This window comes from Gopherus flavomarginatus, chromosome 17 (genome assembly GCF_025201925.1).
Source record: "Gopherus flavomarginatus isolate rGopFla2 chromosome 17, rGopFla2.mat.asm, whole genome shotgun sequence".
NCBI lineage: Eukaryota > Metazoa > Chordata > Testudines > Testudinidae > Gopherus > Gopherus flavomarginatus.
The window spans coordinates 10868594-10896181 of NC_066633.1; the positions used below are offsets into that span (position 1 = coordinate 10868594).

Below are 27588 nucleotides of genomic sequence, written 5' to 3' on the forward strand. Positions count from 1 at the left end.
AATCAGTATGCAGACAGCATACATAACAGCTGTGAATGATGCTGCCAGAGTGTTGTGTATCTGAACATAATTACCATAACAGTTTAGCACTTTGCATGGGGGGGATAGATCCACTTGCTGCATTTCAAAACTGATTGTACTGACCTATGATAAAGAAGCTCTACATTCCCTGTACAAACAGTCTCCAAGTGAAACATGAGTGCAGCATAAATGCCGTTTTAAAACATCAGTCTCAAATTATGGAGAAGCAAGTTAATGTGGCTTTATGTTTATAGCTGAACTGCTTAATTCCATTTCTTCCCCTGCAGCATGTAACTGCCTCCGACTGCATTAGCAATTACTATTATTTGGCAGTGAGATTATCAGACCCTTTAAACTAAGCTGAAAAAGTCTTGTCCCCCTGCTCTAGTGTCAGACTAGATCAGGGGTGGGCAAACTTATTGGCCGGAGGGCTACATCGGGGTTTTGCAACTGTATGGAGGGCCAGGTAGGGAAGGCTGTACCTCCCCAAGCAGCCTGGACCCCATGTCCTCCCACTTCCTACCCCCCCAAACCTCCACCCCATCCAACCACCCCCTGCTCCCTGCCCCTTATCCAACCCCCCCGCTCCCCACCCCCTCACCATGCCGCTCAGAGCAGCAGGAGCTTGCAGGCTGGCTGAAGCCAACTATGCTGCTGCGCTGCCCAGCAGGAGCGGTGAGAAAGAGCACTGGCAGCACGGCAAGCTGAGGTTATGGGGAAGAGGGACAGCAGGTGAGGGGCCAGGGGCTAGCCTCCCTGGCCGGGAGCTCAGGGTCCAGGCAGGATGGTCCCACAGACCAGATGTGGCCCGCGGGCCGTAGTTTGCCCACCTCTGGACTAGATAGAGGCATACACACACCAACAGCAAATGAAAGGCAAACAATAGCATTACTCATGCAATCTCATTAGACAGCCCATCCGTAGGAGACACCTGCCATTAGATCTCTGGAAAAGAGCTTAGGCTTCTTTTTCCACAGCTGATTTCACCACAATTTCACCACAGTCAGAAGCAGATACAACCCCATTAGTGTTGCCTTCAGTGGAGTTACATCCTCCTACACCCAAGTATCTAACTAGAAAAAAAATAAATAGTTTAGCCTCCAGCCACCTACTGTTCACACAGTGATGTGAGAGAATTCCTGCCTGAGCACAGATGAGCCTTATTACACTCCAAGTCGGGAAACACATGTCTTTTACTGTCACCCAACACTAGAACAACATATCAAGGAGATTTTATCTATACCTGGTTCCCTAGTTTTGCTGAGGGGAACTGGAAAAGCGGTTTAGAGTGTTCAGGTGCAGTTGTAAGGTAGTACAAGTGCATGTGTTTATATCACTCTAATGGGCATTTTAGAGCATACAAAACACCTTCTACTACTACTACCACCACCACCACTTAAAACAGTCTCTCTCTAGATCAAGCGGTAAAATGTTATTTTGGGCAGGGGGAGCTGAAGGACAAAGGTTCTAGTCACACTTCCACAGCTTTATGCAAGGAATAAATGTAATACTGTATTATCTGAAGCATGGAAGACCTTGTGACATTCTTACAAGTGTAAACCTTCCCCCTTTTTAAAATGAACAATACTTTAACGTGCACTGGCCCCAGCGAGGCATAGACATTCTTCAGAGAGGCTGCTGGCAAGGACTCATCCCTGCATCTGACTATGCTGGGGCAAAAGGGCACCACACAGCCTTCCGCGATGATGGAAAGGAAATCTACCTGCCACCTCCTGGACCCATGAAGCTTGGTCCCTACTTGGATGATTATCTTTGGAGACCCAGATGATTTAGCCAATCCATTGTAAAATTGAGGGTGGAGAAGATCTGTCAGAAGAGTCTTGCTGCTCCTGCCAGACAGGTGTGCATGTCAAACGGTGACTCTGAAGCAAGCGAGCAGCCAAGAGGCAGCCTGAGAAGTATTTCATGAATGTTTGATTTAAAAAAAATAAAATAAAAAAAAAAACAAAAACTTCCCTTGCACAGTTTAACTCAGACATTGAAGCATTTGATCAGTTACTGACTTAAATGGTTTGCACCTGTCTTATACTGATGTAACTTAAGTGCCTCTTCAGGGATTTGCACCCTTTTAACTAAATTGATTTAAAAACAAAGTTTTAGTTTATCAGGAACAACTTGAGTTTAGACAAGGCTCTGGAGTAGCAACATTGAATATACTGATACTTCACAGAGTTTCAGATTTATTTTCGGTCTGTACAAGTAGAGCTGTGCTGCCCTTATCTACAATGTCTCTCTCCATTGCAGTTCTAAGTTCTCAGACAAACAAGAATAGCAAAGACATTTTTTTAAAAGGGCAGCCTTTGGCAGGCGCAATAACACGAGTTAGAATTCCAAACAATAAATTGGGTATCTGTTTTTATTTAAGCCATGATTTAAAAAACACCACAAAGTTAAAAGCTGGCAAGGACAAAGGAAAAAAAGCCGGAGGGGGAGGGAAGAAACACGATAAGCAATGAAACCCCAGCGGCAAACAACTGGGTTCCAAGCATTGTAAATACAGAGTACACTGCAATGAACACTTTGATGTCCAGAGCACAGTCCTGCTAGTTTAAGTTCTGGTATGCAGGGGAGTCTTTCTCTGCCCCAAAAAGTGAGACACAAGATCCCTGTTCCCATAAAAAAGAAAAAAAGTCATGTGCTCAATTTTAATCGCAGAGTAGTCCCATTGAAGTCAACTGACTGCATGAGAATAAATTCAAGCACATAGGAAGGAGTATGTTTGCAGGAGAAAGGTCTAATCTGTGAGGTTTTGAGAGCATCAATATAGACAAACAGACACATCCACAATTCTTTCTGGGCCAGTTTAAGGACTCAGACTGGAGTCCCATTTCCTTCACCTACAGGTTCAGAACATCACAGGCCTTTTCTGTGAAATTCGAAGGCATAAAAGCTGGGCTTGTTCTCCCACCACCACCAACATTTCAGGTGCAAGATACAGCCAGTTGAACTAGCTCTTAAAACAGGATTTATTCTAGGCAATTGAACGGATCGGTCACTAGAGAAGAGGGAGGCTGCAAGCTTCAGAAGCCAGCCACTTATTCACATTACAAGGAAAACAAACCCAATATATTATGAAGTTTACATTTTAACTATATAAATATAAGCAGACAATGGATCAACAGCTTCTACCATAGATGACTTAACAGAATAGTTTCTCTAATTTCTAAAAAGGAGATCACAGTTGCAAGGGCTTATTCCCCTTGGTCAAAGAGGGACCCTCCAGGGCACTTGCTCTCTGTCCTGCACCATAGTCACAGATGGAAGTTTTTTGTTGTCTTCTGGTTGGAGGCCAGTGATTGTGATCGAGAGGGCAATTCTTGCCTATTTTTAGTCTCATTGCTGGTATGAGCTTCTTTAAGTCACTTGTGGATTCTTTAGTAGTTACCATATAAGCAAACATGTTCCTGCAGAGAGCTTGAGAAGTACACTTCGGGCTTAATCTTACACCGTGGGCAGGCAAAATACTGAAGGATGTCAATGAGGATTTAACCTGCCTTAGAACTGCAAGACGGAGTGGGAAATCCAGGCCTCATTAGAAAGTCAATAGCAAAATTCCCATTGATTTCAGTAGGGCCTGGATCTCACTCAGAGGCTTTAACAGGTCCAGACTCTCACGGATTTGCACCCTAGTTCAGGAAGACATATACAAGATGTAACTAACTCCAGCAAAATCTCTTCCACTCTCCTGATCAACAACGAAAGGAAACAGAGTCCCAAAGAGCCATCCCAGTTTGGCATCAGATCCAGTGCATCCTGGAACTGGATGTTTTCCCAAGTCGGAATTAGTTCTACTGGGATAGCCACTCATGAGCATGCGTTCAGTAAGGCCAGCTCTTTACCTTAAAAAAAGTGATCCTTAGAGTATTGACTTAAAGCTCCAAAAGACGCAGCACTCAGTTTTTACTGTATTGCAGCAGTGGCTCTTATGCACATAAGGAGAGCTAACAGAGTTTTACAGGGCTCACTCGCCTCTCCTCTTAACCTACCATAGCAACTTCTAGAACAGTAAGATGTAAATATCCAGCCCAACACCATAATGTCTCCTCAAACCCTGCCATGAGCTTCACAGGGCATGAGGTCAAATCTCAGCAGTAAAACAGGGAGTTCTGCATCATTCACAAAGCAACAGGCTCCATGAAAATAGAGGATGCCACATGGTGCAGGAGGGCTGAGTGGAGCTTTTCCTCAGCCAGGACAGGTGGAGAGGTATTGATCTGTAACTGGGGTCCACTTTGGCTAGTGAAAAGGCAACAGAACTGGGACAGGGACGAGTGTCACAGGTGTTCTGGGGAAATTTAACAGCGGGCACTAGGCTCAGACCCAATAATGCTGGGATAAATCAGAGGAGCAGATACTGGGACCTACTGTTCAATGGGATGTAGGAGTATGTGGGAGGGGTCCAAGATTCCTTCTTCAGTGTCAGGCTCCAGACCTCCAAGCCTCAGCAGTTACCTGCCCTTCTCCCAAATGGCTAGCATCCCCCCACAATGTCCCCAAAGGGCTGTTCTCACCTGCCTGGGCAAGGACCTAGCCAGCCAGCCAGTCTCAAATGTACGACCACCTCCTCATCCTAGTCTAGGACAGCAAGCCACAATGGTGAAAGATTTACCTGCATTTGGCTAGACAATTACTGTTCAGGTTCAGTGGGGAAGGAACTAGTCAGAAGCTGTGAGGTGTAGGGTAGAGCAGAGATGGTACTTCACTATCTGTGGCATAGCAGTACTCAACAGCAGCCACAGGGAACACAGATAGCAAGGTGGTGACTGGCAGCAAGGCCACGTTAAGAACGTGCCAATTTCCCATGGGAGTGACGGGAGGATGTTCTGTGCCGAATGCAGATTCAGCATTTGATTCACTGTGGCTCAGGATCCACCTGTTCAAAAGGAGGCAGCCCTTTCTAGCAGAGAGATCCATGCTAGAAACCACAGAGAACAATCAGCAATTTCTTACCTGAGAACCACAGGTGGGGTTGCAGTTATTTTTGGTTTCATGTTTACACTTTTGCTACAGATGAAACTGGCTAGGAGATGCAGCAAAGAGACAGCTACCTGTGGACTGGGGGTCCCTGGGCTTCCCTTGTCATTCCTCTTCTACGGCAGATTAGTTTCTATTACTAAGACTGACCAATGTAAAAGTAACAAAACAGGTAACCCTCCTTAAAGATCACCATAGTGCTGACAGATTTGGCTCTCAGCCTATTGCCTTCAGGGAAGGCTGGCAATATCTCTCTCTGGAGGCGGGCCAGAAGGCTTTGGGATGTTTTCATTGGCTTTTCCTTCAAACAGCATGACTCTGGAAAAAAACAGTCAGAAGCACAAATTAAGAAAACAGGTGCAAGTTAAACCCATCACCAGGATCGAAAACATCTGCTGGAAAACAACACGGTCTTGCTCCTATGCTAGAAAATCCGATAGTTGGACTGCAAAACTGTCTGTCAGGATTCCTGGGTTTTATGTCTAGCTCTGCCCCTGACATACTTTGGGCAGTCTTCACCCTTCCAAGTATCCATTTCCCTATCAGTGAAACAGGGATGTTCTCCATTGCACAGAAGTGTTGTGAGGCTCAATACATGCCAGCAAAGTGCTCAGAGATCCCCAGATGTTAGGCCTTATAGATGTGCAGAATAGTAACTTGTTTATGTTTTTATTGATCCACTCTAAACTGCAAAAATATGGGTGAGCTATTTCCCCATGGCCACCACTACTCTGTGGCCAGTAGAGGGCAGTATTGCCAACACAGTACAAGATCTCATCTTCGAAGTAGCCATAAAAGTTGTGCCTTGAATGCCACTTGCAAAGTCGCCCATTTGATTCCCATCTGAGTGTGCAAGGGATTGATATGTTCACTTTAGGCAGCCACTTGAAGTTGATTGAGAACACATGGCAGACCACTGCTTCTAATACACTATGCCTACAGACATGTGCATTGGACAGCATAACTACACTGCATGCACATTAAGAAGCAACAAGCAGCAATCCACAGCAACTGTGTGCTGGACAAGAAGGTGGGGCAGTAATTGGAAAGAGACTCCAGAATGCTTTTTAACTGTCACTGCTTTATTCCTCCCTAAGAATTGTAGCCACTTAGCAGCTGCCAGCTGCTACCTCGGTTCGGTGGCTTTTGCTGGAACTGGAACTTCACATTTACAATTGGAGCAGAAACTCAACCCTGGCCTGAGAACAATAGGATGCTTGTTTGGGTGTTTGCTGAGAAGGGAACTGTCTATCTAAAACAGGGGTAGGCAACCTATGGCACGGGTGCTGAAGGCGGTGCGCAAGCTGATTTTCAGTGGCACTCACGCTGCCCGGGTCCTGGCCACCAGTCCAAGGGGCTCTGCATTTTAAATTTAATTTTAAATTAAGCTTCTTAAACATTCTGAAACCTTATTTACTGTACATACAACAACAATACTTTAGTTATATAGTATAGACTTATAGAAAAAGACCTTCTAAAAAGGTTAAAATGTATTATTGGCACACGAAACCTTAAATTAGAATGAATAAATGAAGACTCGGCACAGCACTTCTGAAAGGCTGCCGACCTCTGATCTAAAACTAGTCACACTGGGCCAGAGGATGGAGAGTGTCACACAGGCTTCAGCAGGGGAAGAAGGTTGCCAAGGGAACACTCATGAGTGTTTGTGATAGGAGTCATGGAACTACCAGGAACAAATCCATCGCTGGGAGAGAAGACCCCAGAAACATCCTTCACTAACGTGGTAACCAAGGGCAGTTACGGGGAGAGGTGTGGTAAAGATTTTCACCACCATAAATACACAGCAGCTTAGTGGCAATAGGTCTGCTGGTATGGGGAACAAAATGATTCCCTTAATATCCACTTTGGAGAGCTAGTCGCACCGGAGGTATCCTTCAGAAACGGACGAGGGGCACAGAGGAGAGAGGACCCCGTCTATCCATCTTGGGTAAGCACAAAAGCAGTGCTAGCATGGTTGATGGCCATGAAAGGCTGAGAGGATTTAGGAGGGTGCGGAAGGAGCCCGTAGACTCCACCCCATTGCAAGAAGCAGCCAAGCTGGTGCCCAGAAGCCATTTGTTACAACAGCAGAGCTTTCACTGCCCTTGTCAGGAAGGCACAAAAGGCTGTGAGAAGCTTACCCCAGTGGCTCATACCACAGTAGCAGTACCTCCCCTCCCCCGCATGCACTGCTTCAAACATGCCTCCTCCACCCACTCCGATGCCAAAGGAACAAGGAAAACCTTGGCACCCAGCAGGAGTGACTCTGGAATGGATGTGAGGAGATGGAAAGGGGCATTTTGTACAAAGAGGCAAGTGACAGGAGCCTCCCAGCTGCACTGTTGCTGAATTCCCAGTTCAGTCCGGACACCCTTCAGGCAGGACAGCAAGAAGGAACCTACGGTCCTGCAAACCTGGACAGATTCAGGTGGGAGAGAGGGGAAAGGACCTAATGCTACACTAACCTTTCCCCACCACCACAGTCTAGGGTTACAGCTGGATTGGGACATGAGTGTGAAAGGACCTGGGTGGTCTCTGGGGAGCACCAGTGTGGACACACACCAAGCCACAGCATGTGAGTCACTCTCTGTCTGGGTACAAGGCTATGTCTGTATTGCAATCACAGAGTGTGACTGCAGCTCACGTAGACACAATCTAGCTAGCTTGGCTACCAGTGAATTACGGCAGCACAGGCTATAGTATAGGGTTAGCCCCAGAAGTAATGACCCAGGGTTCCAGGCAGGCTTGGGAAACCCGTGCTGAGGCGCGTGGTGTTGTGGCTTCATTTCTATCAGCACCCAAGCTAGCTAGATCAAGCTAGCACCCCGGGACAGATGTATTGTGACTGTGTGGCGCACCACCTAGGTGGGCTGTGAGATGGGCCATATGCTCAACCATGCAAATGGCCAAGTACTCCAGAGTATTGTGCCTTGTGCACTTTGGAGCTGCTTTAACCTTGCCATGTCAATGCAGGAGGACGCCTCTTCCAAATACACCAGGCACCTCTGTAGTGCATTCTTGGCAGCATGAGCTGGTGACAGACCTAGGACAGCCCTACCCCTGGACCTGGCCACATTGTCTAGCTTTGGAAGGTAGATTGAAAGCAAACAGGGCCTGGAGCCACCACAACTTCAGCCCCCTCCCCACAGTACATAACCCCCTCCTCAGGCTCAGCCCTCACCCTGGCTGGACTCCAACTCCCCGCCCCAGTGACTCCCGACACCTTTCATCCTTAAGATGCTCCTCTGTCCATTGCCTTCCAGAGATGTTCTTCATCCCTTCTCCATTCAGGCTTTGCAGCCTGTCTAGGACACATGGGTTCTTGCTCCATCTTTGCCCCTCGGGAGCATGTAGAACAGCCCCTGCCTCCTGCTGCACCTGGCCCCCGAACCATGGAGTTCAGATCTCAGCATCACATCCTTCGTTTGCCCCTCGGCCCCTCTGACACTCACAATTTAAGGACGGCAGAGCGCTTGCCAAGCATCACGTTGACGAAGTCCTGGTAAGAGATGGTTTCGCTAACCCCTCCAGTCACTTCAGAGATCATCTTCTTCAGCTCTAAGTGCGTCTTCGGAGCCCCCAGTTTCTCCATCATCCTTTTGACAGACATTAGATCTGCAAGAGGAAGAGCCAGAGCGCCAATGCCAGGAATGGTGGCAGCGGGAGACAGTGCAGCGCTGAACATGAGTAAAAAGCCTTTGGGAAACAGGGCATTTACTTTAACGACTCAGTCCTCCTCACCTCTTCAATTACAAGCGGAGCATGCTCAGTGGGCAACTTCTAGATCCAAAACAAACCCTCCAGCAAAACCTAAGCTGACCATGGCCACTTTACCTCATGCTTTGAAGGTATAAAATAAAAAATATACAGGAGCGATCCCTTGCAGCCCCATGCTGCTCTCACAAAAGTCAGGGCCAACAGTCAGCAGCAGAAAGGTACCACAGAAACCAAAAATGACTGATATTTTTCCTTTGGGTGATGTCTAAGTTCATTTTGTTAGCAAACAAGTATTGGTGGTATCCATACTATTATACCTGTGTGCCTCAAATACTAGTGAATTCAGCCTCCTGTTAGAATCTACCACTCTCTCTCTCTCTCCTGCCCCGGCCCCACAACATTGCTCTGGAAGTGTACAGGGACCATAACTGACTAGAGATTATCCTGAGGGAAAACATAAGCCAGTCCCCATCATAAACCTGAGCACAGAGGTTGTGCTAAGGTGGGAGGAAGCTGCAAGTTAGACACCTAAGGGCTGCTCTGACTTATGCCGGGGCCAGTGGCCCTGGAGCAGCACAGGCCTAAGGTGGTATAAAGCCACCTTTGCAGCCCCTTCCCTTGGGTTTTGATTTTTGAGGTGCAGCCATTTGAAGCACAGCGTGGGATCAAACCCCTCACTTCTAATCCTAACTCTGCCACTGACTGTGTGATCTGTGCTAATCACAGCATGTTTCCCCATCCTCACCCTCTTGTGAGTAGAGATGAGGGTCTCTGGATTCCAACTCTCCTGAAGTGTAGGAGAAAAGCTGGGGAGGTGGAGGGCGAGGGGGAGGGGAGGGGAAGATGGGGAGGGAGAGAGAGAAGCATCAATATTAAAGAAACCAAGCCAGACCCAAACAGGCCCCTTGGAAGTGGTGCTAAAACCCCACCCTCAGGCAGAGTCTGAGGCAATTTCCTTCAGATTGTTCTCATTTGAACAATGAGCTGCAGGCTCCTTTCCTCCTCCTAACCAGTACCAGGGTTAGGAGCCAGGTCTCCTTCTCCCTTCCCACCCACTGGGGACACTGGATCAGCTAGAGGAGGTGGAGGCGGCTGTGGCTTGCAGGGAACTCACAAGACAGACACAGTGAATACACTGTGCTTTGGGGAAGTTAGAAGTAGGAATGGGCCCCAAGGCAAAACCCGGGACCCGAATCCTGAACATTGCAGAAGTCTGGATCTGGACACTGTGGCTTGGCCTCATCTCTTTTCAGGTGCCAGGTCCTGTCTTTGGGAAAGAGCAAGATAGCACCAATACCAGGTGTGAGAAAAGCCTTCCTTAAAAAACCCTAAGCCGGGAGATCTCAGAGGGTGCAAACAGAAAACTGGGCCAGCTCCAGAGCCTAGACCTCAGTTTACAGAGGTCTGGGGGACAGCCCCTTCTTCCACTAAAGAGAGTCTGGAGGTGGGCCAGGACAAGCGAGCTTTGGTTTTGGGTGGAAACCTAGGGGCTTTGCCTGGTTTCAACCTCAAACCAAGCAAAGCCTTGATGCTGCAGGCTCATCCAAGCACAAAACCCTATCTAGGAATCCATGGCTCTTCCTGTTACTTACTGAGAGAGAACCACGAGGAAAGAAGAGCCCAGAACCAAAAGAGAAGCAAGAGGGCTGAGCAGAGATCCAGGAGAAAGAGGGGAGCTTGGGACTAAGAACAGAGAGATGTCTAATGCTTGAAGCAGGCAAAGAGAGACCCAGAGAGAAAGAGAAAGACCTGGACATGTGAGGACAGCGTCAGTCTCAGAAGCCAAGAGACAGAGTAAAGATCCCATAGGACCAGGCTAGAGATTTGGGGGAGCAGCCCTCGGACTCTTTATCAGCACCTGCAGATAGAGTTTGAGAGAGAAGTAGCAACACTGACTTTATGCTTTGCAGTCCCAGTGTCTACCCCAACAGACCACTCTCCTTCTGGCCCAGCAACAAGATGTGTTCCTCCAGGGGTCACTCACCAATCTCGCCTTGGTTGTTCAGGTCAAACTCCATATATTTCTCTGGAAGAGACACACAGAAGGGAGTTAGCAAATCAGAGCAGCTTCAGCAGGATCTCAGGGCAGCTCCTTCCATATCCTAGCTGAGGCAGAGGACAGCCCTGAGTGGCGCTACTCCACGGACGGGCACAGGGGCTAGATCACCAACAGGATGCAATGAAGCACACAGGGTGGTTATACCGGAATGGATCATTTGCCCAGCTAGTCTGGCACCATGTGACTCCTCAGAAGCTGGCAACAACAAAGCCTTTCAGAGGAAGGCAAAAAACACCCACAAGCCAAAATGCCCAACAGTTGTACTATTCCGTGTGGGTAGGGAAGGAAGCAAGATAGTAAGGCTGAGTGGATACAGCACTGAGCTGGGAGTCAGGAGAACTGACTTCTAGTTCTGGTTCTGCAATGATTTGTTATGGGACCTTAGGAAAGTTATTTTTCTCTGTGCCTGTGTCTTCCCTCCGACCTGAGAACCCTCTGTCTAGTCAGACTGTAATGTCTTCAGGGCATGGAATGAGTCTGACTGTGTATGTACAGCACCTAGCACAATAGGGCCTTGATCTCAGCTGGGGGGCCTCCAAGTGCTACTGGAATACAAAGAGTGATGTGCCTAATACCACCATGGGGTGATCACACAGGGACACAAATGCCCAAGCTCTTGGGTTTAGTGTCCAGCCTGGACTTTAAAGCTCAGTAATGACTCCAGTTGTGGTTCCTTTCCTACAGGGAAGCCAAAGAAAGAGACATGGTGCAAAGCAGTGGCCGACCAGGGTAACAAGATACAGATGAGGACACTGTGGAATGAAGGAGGGATTTAGATCAATACACGATTGCACAGGTAAAGGGATGGGTTTTCCCCAAGTGCTTAGGTCTGATTTCTTGATGAACGGTAACTTGGAAGGGGCACTGCTCCACCGGGTGGGGTAACCTGTCCATGGGATTCAGAGGGAGACAAGAGAGCCAGGCAGGCCTGCCCATGTCATGAATTCATCACCTCTTCGAGGCACAGTGGTTCTTACTGGATAGTGCTCTTCAAGAAATTTTTAGCCCTACCACTTAAAGGCGGCACCATCACCAGAGAGAGATCATCCCTTAGCAACCGTTACACAACGTGGACTGAATAGATTTTCAAAGAGTACATTTTTTTTTTTAAACTTTGAGGCATCACATCTATCACCAGCAGAGACACGTCTTTCAGAATTTGCCAATCCACATGAGACATCGTATACGACATGAGCGAGAACTGGGCAAGGGGTTTTGCAATTGAACCTAAACCTCAGGTCACATAAAGGGGCTTTGAAGATACAAAAGCCTTTTTAATGGACTAAGAACCAATTAGGCCAAACGCCAGTTTAGAGGTGCCAATTAGTGCCACAGCCCCCCATTCAGAACTGTGACAGGGTCACCCTTGGGTGAATGCATAGGGCTCATTAATGCTAACGGGAGCTCCATGCATCTGGGCAACACGTACCACTCATTAGTGACGGCATGCTAGGATGAACTGTGTATTTTCTACCCTGGGTAGTGCAGCAGGCCTGTATATCCTGTGACACAGAGCCTTGCTGTATTTTACATGGCTGATCTGGTTTCTAGGATAGATGGACGACTGGTTTGATGTGGTAAATAATCCTGTTTCCTGAAAGATCAGTGCAGGGTAGATGTATTGGGCCACACATTCTTTGATTCAGCCCCAAGCTGTCGGCTAATTAGTCACTGGATGGTTGAATGACAGCCTTCAATCGGGATTTAGACACTAAGGCACAATAGGCAGGGATGGCTGGAAAGCCAGCGAGGGGAGAAATTGCGTCCTTTAACACACCTAAAGCATCAGGAGAGTCAAGACAGTGTACTGTTTGGGATGGCTCCCTGCACAGAGAACTGCGTATTTACTTTTCAGAAAAGGCCTTTCACTGAAACCCACTGTCTGGCACTTGCTAAAATGAGCTGGCTATTGTGTATATGCACCATTGTCTTCTAGCCACTAGAATCAAGACTCATCTGTATGTCCATGGCCCAATATTGCTAACCTCTAAAAGGAGATTCTCCTTGAGCTCAAGTGGTAGGAGTCTGTTTTGGGTCAGAAGGTTCTGTTGCTGCTGGCAACTTGAAATTTCAAGTAGCTACAGTGTGCAGCATGGAAATAATTGAAGAATAAGAGGGCTACAGATTCGTTACAATAACTTTCTATTATGAAAAACAGCCTATGTCCGATACCATTTGTGTTGCTACCATGTAGTTAGTTCCATGAGCATTCCCATTATGCAGTGCATTATTCCTAGTGGGAAAAGGTTGTGTTATTGTGTCCTCATGCCAGCCAAACCCCTGGCCGAGTGCTGGATACTGCTCATTATTAATCAGCATCATTTCAGAGTATTAGAGGGCTAGCTAGGTTAGTCTGTATCCACAAAAGACTTGTAAGGTAACTCCCTTCTCTTCATGTGTCAGTATATTTATGCCTGTATCTGTAATTTTCACTCCAGGCATCTGAAGAAGTGGCTTTTTACCCACAAAAGCTTATACCCAAATAAATCTGTTAGTCTTTAAGGTGCCACCGGACTCCTTGTTATTTCAGAGTATTCTTGTCCTTTACAGTAACAGGTTCAGTCCGATGCTCCTACATGGACAAAGCTACATTCCTCTGCCCCTTAGCTCTAAGCAATGCCTTGATACCACGGTGGTGGGCACTATATTAAGAAATTCCCTCTCTTCTCCACCTTATGTTTGTAACATTAAGCAAGGTCATTTATAGCAGCACAGGAAAGTCTCATCTCAATCACAGTATTTCCCTGTTCTACAGGCAAATTGCAGTTTAATTGCTCATGGTGCCATGTCCTTGTTCTACCAGCAACAGGTAAATAGCTGCCTCTATTTACATTGCCCTGTGGCTCAGTTCAGGGTGAGAGGCCTAACCAAATCCAGGCCAGGGCGTGATGCCAGAACTGCCTCTCCGGCTGAGCAGCAGAGGACCGACTGCAGGAAGGAATTTCCATCTTGACAATGCCTTATCAAAAAGCCACCTTTCATCCTGGGCTGCAGCAAATGGGCTTGTAGAGGAAATAGCCTGTGACTGGCATGTGGGCCAGAGGAACAGAGAGCAGCAAGGGAATAGGACAGCAGCTCTTGGGATGAAAGGCAGGTTTAATTCTCTACTTGGAGCGCCCTCCTTTGTGGCTCTGTTACTTGGCCAGGCCCAAGCACTGGGGTCGGTCATCCCAGCATATGAATCTCAACCGTGTCCCCCACTGTGTGTCTGCTGTGTGCAGTGTGTGTGTTATTTTCTCTATTCCTCTGAGAAAGTTTGACAGGCAGCGCAGAGAACAGAGGAGGCTTTATACAACGGCACTCCGAGCCTGAGCCTACACGTTCACGTATCCCTTTCATCCCATGCTACCGCGATTCAATGGGTTGAAATCCTGCCCTGCTAACCCCAGTGCATTCACACAAACACCGATTCTGCACAGGGGCTCCCAAGACTCTCTGGCTCAGCTGGGCGAGGGGGACGCACAATGGGCTGATTGTTGGGAGAAGCTGGAGGAGGTGTTGGCGGCGGGGAGTGGGACTCCCACAGAAAAGGCCATGGAGACAAATACACGAGGCAGGGGGAGGAGATGCCAAGGGCTCCTGTTACAGGGAGCTCTGCGGCTGCAACCCACGGTCACAATGTTTGAAGAAAGCCCAATTCAGAGGGAAAATAATTCAGGGTTTCAGCAAAAATGGGAGGAGAGGCAGGTGGCGGGGAGGGAGAACATGAGGAAACTGGAGACATCCAGTTCCCTCACTCTCCGCTGGGAAAGGCACCAGCCAGCACCCTCTAGGACTGACATCAAAGCCAAAAGCAGTCAATGCCTGGAATGGAAGCAGGTTAGGCAGCTGCCCTGGGGGCTGTTGATGGGCCCTTATTTGCTGTGGAGCTGTGCTAGAGGACAGACAACCAAGGGGCGCATGGCACAGAGGGCATGTTTTCCCAGGGCTCCCTGGTGGGGGGGGAGGGGGAAGGGTCTTTAAGGGTTTGTCTACACTGCAGCTGGAAGGTGCGATTCCCAGTGCGGGGAGCCAGACTTGGACTAGCTCTGGTCGGCATGGGCAGCGGCTTAGGTTAACCACTGGAGCTCGGATCCAGGGGATCAGGCAGTCTTGGAGCCTGGTGGCTAGGCCAAGCCACCGGATATGCCGCTATTTTTGGTGTGCTAGCTTGAATGGAGCTGGAACGAGTCTGTCTACCCACGCTGGGACTCTCCCTCCCTCCCAGCTGCAACACAGACATCCCCTAATTGCCTGTTGAGAAACAGAGGCAGCCAAGACAGCTCAGCTTGAGACTTGCCCCGCCCATAACGGGCCCAAACCCCGCACCCAGACAGCCCCACGTGCAGAGCCATGCTTTGCGCTGCCCTCCTTCCCCACCTCAAAAACAAACAAAACAAAGGGGAAAAACTACCATTTTAGGACTGAACCAAAACCCCAGAGCAGCCAACGTTCCAGATCTAGAAACACAAGAGTTTTAGGTGGAAATGAAGATAGGGGCACATCTCTGAACTCCATCAATGTGGACTGGACTAGGAGAAGAGGTTTGGGAGGGAACGGGTTGGCTGGATGGCGATCTACATTGCGTTAGGAAAGATCATGGGGACAAGTGGCCCAAACAGGGATCCCAAGATTCCCCCAATTTTGAGGAAGTTTGGGACCCAACTTTGTAGCAGAGGCTTCTACTCACTTGCCTAATCAATCTAGGTGCTTATATGGCTACAGTCACTGTATTATCTCAGTACCACTAGGATCTATTGAAATACAGGATGAGAAAGGAAGGAGAAAGAGACCGTGCCTGCACTGCCCCAGCCATTGCTAGTATGGCAGCTGCGCCGTTGCTGGAAAACAGCAACACGTGTTTGAGCGCAGAGCTGTCCTTAGAGGAATCACTGTTTTGTCACAGTTGTGTGGGAGGTGCCTGCAGAGAGACCATTTGAGGGGGTGTGTGTGTAAAGACTCATTGTGGGAAAACGAAGTCACAGCGAAGGTTAGTGCTTAGTCTGAAATGTGAGGAGGCTGTGATCTCAGTTTAGTCACTCGTATCTCTTCTGGCAGCTAGTTCTCCTGTCTGGCTGGTCCCAGGTCCTGGGAAAAGGCTACCCTTGACACATAGTGTACAAGTGAAAGGGGACAGAGAGTGGCAGCTGAGTCTCACCTTTGAACACCGCAAGCTTCTCCTCCAAATCCTCTTCATCACTGAACTTGGGGTCACAGAGAAATTCCTAATAGGGGCAAAAAAGTCCCAAAGGTTAAAAACACAAGGCAAAGCTCCTCAAACCTCCCAGGGAAAGTCTAAGATGGGGTGTGTGTTTGACTAAATATACACCCAAAAGGGAAATTAACTGCCAAAAGTCAAAAACAGATGCTGTTTACAAAGCTGAGCAGTATCAGTGCCAGGAGAGATCTCAAATGGGTCAATTCCTTCCCCCACCCCATACGGACTGGACGGCGATCCTAGGGAACCAAAAGGGAATCGCAGTGCCAGGAGATTTCTTAATGACACCTTCACTGCACCAGCAACTCCACAGTTTTTCTAGCGGCAATGCCGGGGGATTCCCTTTAATTCTGTCCAAAGGTGGACACTATAACAGTGTTCCTGATATAGCCATATAGAGTCTGGGGTAGCAGAAGAGAGACTCCAACCCCTTCACCTCCCTCTCCTGAGGTCTATGCATATACACTATGCACACCAATGGCTTTTGGTTCTTTAGAGCCGGCACAGTTCTCTCAGCGCTTTGAAGCTCCTGGATTCACTGAAGAGGATGTGGTGCACATTGGATACTGAATTAAGAGGACCTTTTACATCCAAAGCGAGACACAGCTACTGCCTCTGATGCGCTGAGGCAGGAAACAGGTTCCCCTGAGTGCTGGAGGAGCAGCTCACCCACTTGCAGATGTCTCCAGTCTCCATAGCCATCATCTCATGGCTTTATTATTAAAGTGCCTTAGCACTGCAAGGTGAAGAGCCTGAAGCTCCAGCACAGAGCAGGATCTGGACAGCAAGCCCCACCACTGTGCCCCTCCAGCGAACCTTTGTTGGCAATATATTCCCTGCAGCTGCAAACTGCATGGTCTTCCTCTTCATTTCCAGCCTCCCACGTCCACCCAACGTCCAGGAATTTAGTCACTTGGTCCGTGTTCAGCATTCTTTTCTGCAGCAATCATTCACAGCTGCTGTTTATTTTTTGATTGCATGGGGCAAGGACCCTCCAAGGGATTGAGGGGCAGTGGGCTGAGGCTGCTGCACACTCCATGCATGTGTTGCAGACACAGACTGCGTAGCCATGAATGGGTGTGGCAGAAGCAGCCCCTTGCATGTTCTTTCCTACAACCTTGCCTGACACATCCTTTATTGCTAACAAAATAGGAACCAGGCATCCAGACCCCCAAGGTGGCTCAGAAAGTCTCAGTCTACAGCTCTGGGACCACCAGGTGCTGACTCAGCCATCTCTAGTCTGGAGATTTTAGGGCTTTAAGTACATTTGACACCTGTTTCAGAAGAGAGAAAATAGTCAGCCACACCCAAAGCAGTGGCCAGCGTAGGTGGACGGGATGTGACGCTTCCCAGGGATACCCAGGGCTGAGAGGCACCTCGCTACCACCTGCCAGAGGTCAGCTCCACAGCTGCACCGGCCACAAGCAACACAAGCACTGCCCTCTAGGCCTCTGCAGGCTCCGCGGTCTCTCGACAGGTTAGCAATAGGCACACTCCAACCCCAGAGCGACTCCCAGAGCTGTCAGTCCCTGATCCACTGGACAGTCCCAGTATTCGCAGATTCACTGCTTCCAAAGAAACAGTGCACCCCAGCTTCCTTGTTATACCTGATCATTGCTCTGCTTAACACATAGCAGTTAGCTAGGTTTATAGTGAAATCCAGTAAAAGTCTATTTAAAGTACAGAGATTCAAGGGATACCAAGTAGAAATATTGGAAATGGACAGTTGCATATAAAACAAAAATCAGAACATACATTTGACAACCTAGACTTACTGCACTCATCATGTCTTCCAGAGCAAATCTCAGTCCAAGTCCTTCAGCGTTTTACAGCCAGGTTTGGCTATGATCTTCCATTTGTGATACAACTCATGCTATCAGCTTGCCTCCCTCCCAAGGAAATATCCAGGGTCTACCTACCTCTGTGGTTCATTATAACCCAACAACCCACTGGGTTTACTTGTAAGCAGGGCCCCCTCCTGCTGTCTATTTCTTTCTGCAAATTTCCTCCTGAAGATTTGGCTCGTGATGCAAACCAGCCTCCATTATAAGACATACAACACACAGGTGACCGGACACATTACCCCTGCCGTACGAATGGTAGACATTTGTCCCCTCCTGGTCGCCTGCCTTAAGAACATAATTCTCAGCATAGAAACCTATTCCTTCAATACTACCCATACGCACTTTTCACTGTAATTAAGGTGACCGGGGGCTTTCAATAGAGACTTCACATTCCACCCATTAGTGAATTATTATGAACATATCCAACCCAGCAGATACCTGTAAAACTCTATGCACTCCTGTGCCCTCTGCCAGCTGGCACCAAGAGGTCCCTGGATCAAACTGGGGAAACCTCGAAATGCACTGCTGGCTCCTCCCCAGCACAGAACTGACCAAGAGCCCATCCACATGATTCAATTGCAGTCATTTAAAAGAAAAAAAAAAAAGCCTACCATAACGGCCTCCTCGCTCTCAGAGCCCATCCCATCCCTGCTCTGTTCAAACACCTCCTGGCATTCTTAACTTACAGCACAGAGATGGGCCTGGATCAGCACACTGGGGCTGAAGAGCAACACCAAGCTCTTACACAGCGCTTTTCATCAGTGCCTCTCCAAGCAGGTCTGTATCGTTATCCCCACCTAATGACTGGGAAACTGAGGTACAGAGTGGTGAAGTCTGGATCCAAATCTGCATTCTGCTAAATAGCCCCATCTCGAATAGGGTCCTCTCAACTCTAGCTAATTAGTTAGCTATTGCTTAATATACTTCTCAAAGAGGCTCAGATTTTATGGTGATGAGCACAGTGTAAGAACCAGCACAGAACAGAATGACGTCCTTTAGCTCTGGTCTCTCAAGCAACCTCAGACAGATCAAGCAGCTCTGCTGTGTAAAAGCCCCTCACTAAATATTTCAGTCGTGTTACCGCTGGATCACTCTCTCACCATTAGTTAACCTGATGAGAGTGGGGCTTTCCTCATGCACAGGCCTGCCTGTTCCATTTACCACCACCACCCCTGCTCCCAAGTGCTCTCTGCAACTTAACCTGACCTTTCTTTAGAGTGACCAGATCTGAACACTGCTCTAAAGGTGGCAACAGCACAGTATCCTTAGGCTTGTGTAACATACGCTGCCTGATAGATGCTAATGCAACACTAGGTTGTATTAGCATCTGTTAGCACTACAGCACAGCACCTCGAGAATTTAAACAGCTGGTCTAAGCAACACACCCAGATCCTTCCCCTCACCCACATAAGCCAGTCTGGTTCCCTTTGAGCCATAGTTACATAGAAAAAATGATCCAGCTAAGAGTATCACCCTCCAGTTCAACACAATGTTCAGCCCTGGACCCCAGCTGAAAGTGCAAGGGGAGTTTTGGGTGGCAAAATGCCATTACTCAAGGTAGAATTCATCCAGGTCATCAGGATTAACATTCTATTTGTAGAGAGAGTCTCAGGGGAGCTACGATAGACATGAGTGGTCATGCCCTTGGGTTTGTATCTCATCAGAACCCCAGCAGCACGCTATCCCCATGCACCATCTGGCCCACCCTACGTACAGCTCATGGGACATGGTGACAGACTCTCAGGCTGCAGAGTGAACCTGTGTTGGGAGGGAGGGTTATTATGGGTATAAAACAATCTCTGCAGAAGTGACCTGTCTAACGTCACAAGAGGTGGGAGTGGAAAAGCCAGTACAGAACCAGGGCCTGACTCCCTGTCCCACGACCTATCTGCTGGACCACGCTGAGCAGAGCAGTGGGTACATTTTTCTCCCAGAATGGAGGGGTGGTGAGAAAGGAGAGGCATTTAGGATGGGAGGATACCAACTCCTGCTGCCCTAGGCCAGCTACAATTTGCCAGGGCAGGTGCCCAGATGCTCCAGTCATGTGATATCAAGAGCAGGTGGCACTGACCCAGCAGGTATTCAGCCATCTTGAGGTCAGCAGCCAGTTCTCTTGGTACAAGAAGTCGTGGAGGGGTGGGGAATGTATTTAATCGGCCAGAGACAAGAGTCGCAGCCCAGCAACCCTCACAGGGCCTGGTCTGGAATGTGCAAAGCAACAAGGAAGACATTTCAAATGGAAACATTCCACCCTCAACACTGTACACAATTCCTGTTTGTAGCCACTGCGATAAGAACAACAGGCATTAACAAGAGCACAGAGGCATTCCATTGCCAGTTGCTCCCAGATCCCTCTGCTGGGGCTCCAGCTTTTAGGGGCACAGTTGCCTATCTAGCATCTTTATTACTAAGCAGAACTGCACAAATGAGACACATGAGTGCACAGATTAGATGGAGTTACTCTTGGCTAGAGGTCATTTTCCTGAGGCCTATGGACTTGGATGCACAAGCCTTCTCTATCTGCAATAAAACTGGGGTAGCAAGAGCACAGACCTCCTCAGCCCCGCCCACTAACACACCTGGACCTTTCAGGGTATGGAGGTATGATTGCAGCATGTGGAGAGGTACCTGAGCTAGCTAGTTCAGGAACCAAGAGCAGTAAAGCCACCGCAGCATGCACTGCACAAGTCTGCCCAGAACCCTGGGTGCGTACTTGGCAGCATGGACTTCTGCAAGACCTAGCCACCCACGGCTTCACTGCTACTGGTACCTAAGTGAAATCAAACCTGCGCATGCTGCAATCACTCCTCCAACTGCAGTGTAGACATACCCCTCGTGAGGGACAGGCCAACCTACCTACAGCATTTATAGTGTTTGTAGAGTGCCCATCACTGGGCCTGTCTCCACAGGCCATTGAATTCTTAGGCTGTACTGAGACTGCCCCTTGAAGCAGGGACCTCAACTGGGGCATTTAGTGATGCGAGCACCTTGTTCCTGGAAAACTGATAGAGACCATTCCTTTCCCATTGGCCAAAGCTATTGGAGAAGGGTAATGTTTGGGTTGCTGCTGATCTGTACTGATTACACCAGGCACCTGCAGATCAAAGTCCCCAAACCAAAGTCCCCTAAGAGAGAGAGAAAGAAACACATTGGAAAGGAGTCTTCAGTGCTGTTTGGCAGTCAGGAGGCAGCAGTGAGGAGTGGCTTCCTGCCAGAGATCCTTATCCGCACAGGAGTCAGGAGAGTGCTGAGTGCAGCATTTCAGCTTCTGAGAGCCAGGGAGAGCAGAGTCCAGAGGGGACCAGCTGTTAGCTTCCCAGGTGGTACCCCTGACTGTTCTCCCCAAGCCTGCTAGGAAGTCAGGATAGGTTTGGAGATATCTCCTAGAACTGGAAGGGACCTTGAGTCCAGGCCCCTGCCTTCACTAGCAGGACCAAGTACTGATTTTTGCCCCAGATCCCTAAGTGACCCCCTCAAGGATTGACATAACCCTAGGTTTAGCAGGTCAATGAGTCAGAATAGGTGCTCCTAACACACCTCTGTCCTGCTTAATTGAGCTTGTTTGCAGCCCTGGGGATTTTGCAGACTGGAAAGTCCCCTTAGAAAGTCTGAGAAAGTTTCTCCTTTTCCATATACGGTCCCGGCTGGCTCTCAAGGGTGACCCCACCATGCCATCCGTACAGCCTGGTATGCCAGCTATGTTACAGTTAGGAGGTTTTGGACAGGTTCAAATCTCTGCAGTTGCACAGCTGATCAGATTTTTAAAAAGGCAAAAAAACAAACTCTTCCCCCCACCCCACCCCCCAATGAAGAGAGGAAGTACAGAGGCTGGTCAAGAAGAGCAGAGCAGGATTTACTGCCCACAGCTGTTCCAGCCCATTAACCCCTCAGTATTTGCAGGCTGTTTCATGCAGCAGTTGTGTGCACAGGACATGCATCCCTAACACTCAGGCCCAAGAAAGGTGTTACAGCGGGAAGGGAGAAGCCAGCAAGGGCATTAACAAGTAGCTCTCCAAGGAAATCCAAGCTTGTTTCATTTCTGACACCCAGAACTCCCTACAAGGAGACTCCTGCTGCAGAATGAGGGTAGCACAAGTCATAAGAACGTTCCCACTCAGTGCAATGGGCTGAAACTGCCACAGCTCAAAGGGCAAAACCACCTCCCCTGCACAGGCCCAGGCTTGGACCATCCCTCTATGCGGCAGAAATATGGACAGTTTTGTTCCTGCCACAAGATGCAAGTGGGGCGGTTGAGCCCATTCTAAGTCATCCTCCCCCAAGTCAGTGAATTCAGGGCCCCTTCCCTTGAAAGGACGGTGTTGGTATAGGAACAGTGTCAGAGTGTCCTGGCCCTCTGCCCTTCCAGCTGCGATTACCCTATGGATGGGGGAGGTTAGAGAGCATAATGTAGCTCTTTCCTCAGCCTTCTTAGTCCTAAATCTCGCAGTTGCCCCTGGATATCAAGCAGTGCTAGAACTGACCCCAAACTCTCTAGTCTCCACATCTCCCAGCCCGTGTAAGCTGTCCTGGTATCTTACTCCTAAATCACCTCCACGTCAGACACTGTCTCCACCTCTCCTCTGCCAGGTGCTTTCTTATTCAGGCCTCTCACTGGTTCAAATCCTCTCCAATTCCCCGCTCTGTGGTCAGGGGCAGCTCTATGTATTTTCCTGCCCCTAGCACAGCAGTCAGGCTGCCTTCGGCAGCATGCCTGCAGGAAGTCCACCAGTCCCGCGGTTTTGGCGGCAATGACCTCCCACAGGCATGCCACCAAAGGCAGCCTGACTGTCGCCCTCATGGCGACCGGCACAGCACACGGTTTATGCACTGGTGCCTGGAGGCCCCCCGTCTGTGATCTCCGTAAGTCCCAACTCTACAGGGCTCAGTCAATCCAAGAGATCCTGGCTGCTCTCATCCATACCCAGAAGAGAAACCCACCAAGTGCAATACATTGGCACATGGTGAGGGCAAGAGATTGGGATTGGGGCACCTCAGTTCTACTCCAGGATATGCCACTGGCTTGCTGTGACTTTGGGCAAGTCACTTCCCCTCTGGCCTCAGTTTCTCCACCTGTAACATGGAGCTGACACTGCCCTATCCCTATGGGGGTTGGGAAGGTTCATCAGCCTTTTTAAGTGCTTTGAGATGCTCAGATTGAAGGTGCTGGCCTGGATGAGCTCCAAATATTGTCACCCTCCTCCCCTAAGTTTCACTGGTTTTTGTCCATCCCAGAATCCATTACACACACACACACACACACACCCGCACACACACAGCCTTTGAGACCCTTCATGGACACAGCCCTTTACCCCACACCCTCTTCTCTTCCTAGCCTCCAGCCCACTCCTTATGGGCCTCCTGACAGATGGAGCAGCAGGAAGTCTGGTAAAGTGCCAAAGCCACCTGGAATTATCCCAGCCAGCCTATCACCAGCACTTACCATCCCAACTCCTCTTCCTCCATGAAACACCTCCCCTGAGAGAGTAAGGCACTTACTGTCCATGGCACAGGCAGGGAAGACAGGCAGGGGGATGGACCCATCTTGTAACCTACTCTCGGGGACAGAAGGTTTCTCCCTCCAGCCCAGCAGCCTCCTCTGCATTGCACCAGGGAAAGGGACCTCATCCGGCCCTCGTACCCAGGGCATTTACCGTAACGGTCCCTTGCACCCTCTAATCCTTGATTTGCTGTTCCTCCCTCCAGCCCCTTGCCAAGGTCTGCAGGATGTCCAGCGGCCCCAGCACCGAGCTCACCCACTGGCTGCATGGAGAGTGGAGAAAAGACCCAAGTCAGCATTCACAAGAGGCAGAAACTCTACACGCCTGAGAGAGGAAATCAGAACAGCTCGGTACAGGCTGGGGTGAAAGTTGAAAGCCCTTCCCGAGAACAATAGCTCCTATTCTTCCTAGGGTGCGTTCCTGCAGGGACCGTTATGGCAGCTGGCCACAAAGCATCCACTGGCACACAACGGTCCCTGGCACAGGTCCAGCCCTTACCCCACACACACGATTCCAATCCTCACGCTACAGTGAGGAAGAGGAAGAGCCCCCTAGCTAAGAGACTGCTGTTGGGAGACAGCCCCTGTGTAGATCCAGCTTTGCTGCGCTGCAGTCTCCTGCCCTCAGCTCCACTGGCTCTGCTGCAGCAGAAGCGCTCCTCCAAGGGCCATTGGCTGTGCAGGTGTAAGCAGGACCCCAGGGCCATTAATGCTGCCTGCTCCGGCTGGTGGGCCCTGTGTTTCCCATCCCTCCCCACAGGCAGCGCAGCACTGCCCAATGCCACGTTGGGATGCCCAGTGCCATGGAAGGAAAAGTTTCAGTCACCCCACTGCCCACTAGAACTCTGCTCCCCCCTCAAGCTCCCAGCCAAACGCCTGCCAGCTTTGTAAGGGTTCAGCTTGCAAAGATGTGATAAGATCTCAGCCCCAGGCAGCTTCGTTCATCTCAGCCCCTTCATTCTGGCTGCCTCCACCGGGCAGCAGCACGTGACCCCTGTGCTGGGGGCCTGCCACTCTCTGGAGCTGGTAGAATGCAGGGGCACTGCAGAGGTAACAGGCCTAAGTTCTAGGGCTGAGCACAATGGGGCCTATCTCATAAAGTGCCTGCTTGGCACCAGCCACATGCCCAGCACAGGTTAGACCAGGCCAGATGAGGGTGAAGGGAGCCCACTGAAGGAAAAAAAGGCACCTCCACCCCATCTCTCCCATTGAATGCACCTCTGCAAGACATCTGATCTCTCAGCTCTCTGAGATCAGCCTCCTGAAGGTGTTCCTCTGCCTCAGCACCCCCTGCTCAGGGACCACAGGGCACAAGGGGACACTAGACTCATGGCTAGTGGCTGTAATACAGATTCCTCATGCCTCACCTTACTGTCCTGTCCCAGCCACCCATTCCCACCCCACATCAGACCAATCTCCACCCCAGGCTCAAGCCAGCTCCATTCCTTCCTTGCTGCCACACCCCTGCCCTCTTTTCATGCCAGCCACACTCCCTGCCCAGCACCGCAGTGGTTTATGGGTGTGACCTGCCGGGGAAGCATGACTACATACCTCAGGGTTTGCTCCAGCCCCTGTTGAAGTCACAGCAGCACTGAGGTCTGTGGGGATGAGGGGTGTTTACACTTGTTTTGCCTGCACGGGCCCCTCTTCTAGGGTCCTGTTCAGTCTGGTTGGATTATTCAAACACAACCTCAGACCTGAGCTATGAAACTAGGACAGGAGTGGGAAGCTGCTGGGAAGGGACCAGGATTTAATACATCAACGCAAGAGCCAAGAGTGAGGACAGGCCTGGCTGCGCATTCCCACCATCCTGCCAGTTGGTCCCATGATGTATGAACCTGGCCCAGCCTGCAGACAACACCCAGGACTCTGGGAGGCTCAAAGGGGCAGCTCTGCTTTGTGGGGCCCTTTGCACTTTGGACGGACACTTTCCCCAGGCTGCCATTAAGCGGGATGGGGGACACCCTCCTTCACCTGTCTGGGAGTTTCGTGGTCTCTGAAGATCCCCTGCGTGAGCTGGAAAATGGAACGGAAGCAATCGGAAGGACAGCTGGGCAGCTCACTCACTATCACGGCCCTCTAATACCAGGGTCCCAGAGCCAGCTCGGGCGTGGGGATTGGGGCTCTACTCGCTGGGCAGGACTGGGTCCCTGGAGCCATGACAGTAGGTCAGCAAGTCTGCTCCCATTTGGGGCCAGGGGAAGCAAGCCAGATACCAGATAGGAGGCAGTTACATGAAGAACCCAGTTGGAATTAAGATTAACTAGGGCCTGACCCCACAGAGACTCCAGTCTTGCCACACACTCCACCTCAAACACTGCCCCTTCATAGACCCCTCCTGCCAGCCAACACTCCAACTCTGATCTCCATCCAGCCTCCCTCAGATGGATTCTTCCCCCTCCCCACCTCCAGCCGCCTTTTCCTGCAAACACCTTTGTCTTCCCCTCTCAGCTCTCTAGACAGACCCTTAGTTCACACCGACTTCTCACCGCTTTTGGGCTTCAGCCTCAAGGATTCAGCTTTAACTGGCTCCTAACCATGTCAATCTGCTCCACAAGTGAGACAAAACAGGGCACAAGCCAAGCGATCAGCTGCCATGTACACTGGGAGACACCCAGGCTGGGTCTGCAGACAGCTCTCTCCACTGGGCACAGGCAGGGGTCTTGCTTGCAGCCCAGTTTAGGAGCTGGAGGGCTTTAGTGACACCCTTGGAAAGGTTGGGGTGGGGTTCTTTGGGGGGGGAGAAAGGGTGAGAGGGAAGAGCAAGACTGAGATAGATCTGGGAACTTCACTCCCCGATGCCTCATCATCAACTGTGGTCACCCTGGCTGGCACAAGGCGCCTTAACAGACTGTGCATGTCTGATTGCTGCATCAAGCTAAGAGTCTGAAGGGGAAGGGGGCTTGTGGGGATTTCAAGCTTTTCAGCGAAGAAACACAAAAGCATCCATCCTTACCCCTAACACGCTGGCCCCCACCTAGCACAGCTCACTCGATGAGCTCAGGGCAGGAGAGAGGCACACTGGAATTGCTTTAGAAGGAGGCTCTTCAGCAGATTTTACTAGCGAGAGGAGTAACTGAGGTGGGGGAGAATGTCCCTGTGGGTAGAGTCCCGAACTGGAGTTCACACTTTCCCATCCCAACTTTGGCAAGTCACGTCATTGGTCCGTGCCTCAGTTTCCCCAGAGCTGGGCCCTGCCTGGCAGGGGGTGTGATGGGGTGGCGCAAGCACCTAGACACACCTGTGCCCCCAAAACACACACAAGCCAAGATCTAGCCCCTTTCTCCAGCTCACACGTGGGAAACCTGGGCTGGAAGCAGGCTCAGCCGCGTGCGCAGCCGAAGTCCATCAGAAATCGAAGCGCAGGAGCTTCTGGCTCGCACCAGCCTCGTGGAGCTGCGGGGCTGCCTGCCCCGGCCCCAGCCGGGGGGAACAGGAGCAGAGGCGGCCGGGAGCGCACTCCCCCAGCCCCCTTCCCAGCAGCCCAGACAGGGGAGACCGCTTCCCCCGCCGCCCCAGGCTCCCCCCAGAGCCCCTCGCCTTCCCAAGCCAGTTCCCCAGCCCGGGGGGCGCCAGCCGCTCCTGCCAGCCCCCCCGCGCACCCAGCCCCGGGAGGAGACGCCGCTTCTCCAGCCCCCGGCCGGCACCCACCGCCCCACGCCGGCTCGCCCCCTACCTTGTTGATCTCCTCCAGCCGCCCCTCCTGCTGCGCTCTCCGCTGCCCGTAGGCTTTGCCTCCTGCGCCGGGAAGAGAGGGGCGTTAGCGGGGTGGGGGCCGGGCTGCGCGGGCTCCTGCGCCCCGGAGGCGCAGCAGGGGCCGGGCTCGGGGCGCGCCTACCTTGGAAGCGGCTGTTGAGGGTCACGGCCATGCTGAGCTCCCGCCGGCCGGCCGGGCTGCACTGCGGAGCGGGACGAGCTGCGAGGCGCTGGCGGAGCCGGGAGCGGAAGGGCCGCCCAGCCCCTCTTGAGCGCAGCCATTCACCAAACGGGGCCCTGGTGACTCAGCGGCCCCTCTGCTGGAAGAGGCAAAAGCGACCAAACCCCTTCCCTTGCCTCTCCCTGGACTCGGTCCTGCAGAGCGCCCGCCCCGTGCACTAGGAAGGGGAGCATTTCTGCAGCCAGCCCGAGGGTCAAGCCCTGCCAGCCGCCTGCTTTTCAGGAACTGGTCGAGGCCGCTGGTTGGGCCTTGGTGGTGCCCGCTGAAGCAGCACTTAGGGCTTTGCTACAGGGGCGCATAACGTTGGTCTCCCCCTCAGCC

The 27588-nt window shown here is 50.6% G+C and overlaps 1 protein-coding gene across 5 annotated transcripts; it reads right to left on the minus strand.

Annotated features, from left to right (window-relative positions):
• Positions 1 to 2382: 2382 nt before the first annotated feature.
• Positions 2383 to 27269, minus strand: AIF1L (allograft inflammatory factor 1 like). 5 transcript variants are annotated; one of them, XM_050926185.1, is made up of 6 exons: positions 27169 to 27269; positions 27007 to 27068; positions 15930 to 15996; positions 10718 to 10759; positions 8469 to 8631; positions 2383 to 5334 (listed from the first exon to the last, which is right to left on the minus strand). In XM_050926185.1, the coding sequence occupies exons 1-6, from the start codon at positions 27197 to 27199 to the stop codon at positions 5247 to 5249; spliced, it is 453 nt and encodes a 150-aa protein (XP_050782142.1). In that variant the 5' UTR covers positions 27200 to 27269; the 3' UTR covers positions 2383 to 5246. The 5 variants fall into 5 exon arrangements, with proteins under 5 accessions (XP_050782142.1, XP_050782146.1, XP_050782143.1 ...); XM_050926189.1 differs by lacking the exons at positions 27007 to 27068; positions 27169 to 27269 and adding an exon at positions 23485 to 23590; XM_050926186.1 differs by lacking the exons at positions 27007 to 27068; positions 27169 to 27269 and adding an exon at positions 23330 to 23415.
• Between the last annotated feature and the right edge of the window lie 319 nt (positions 27270 to 27588).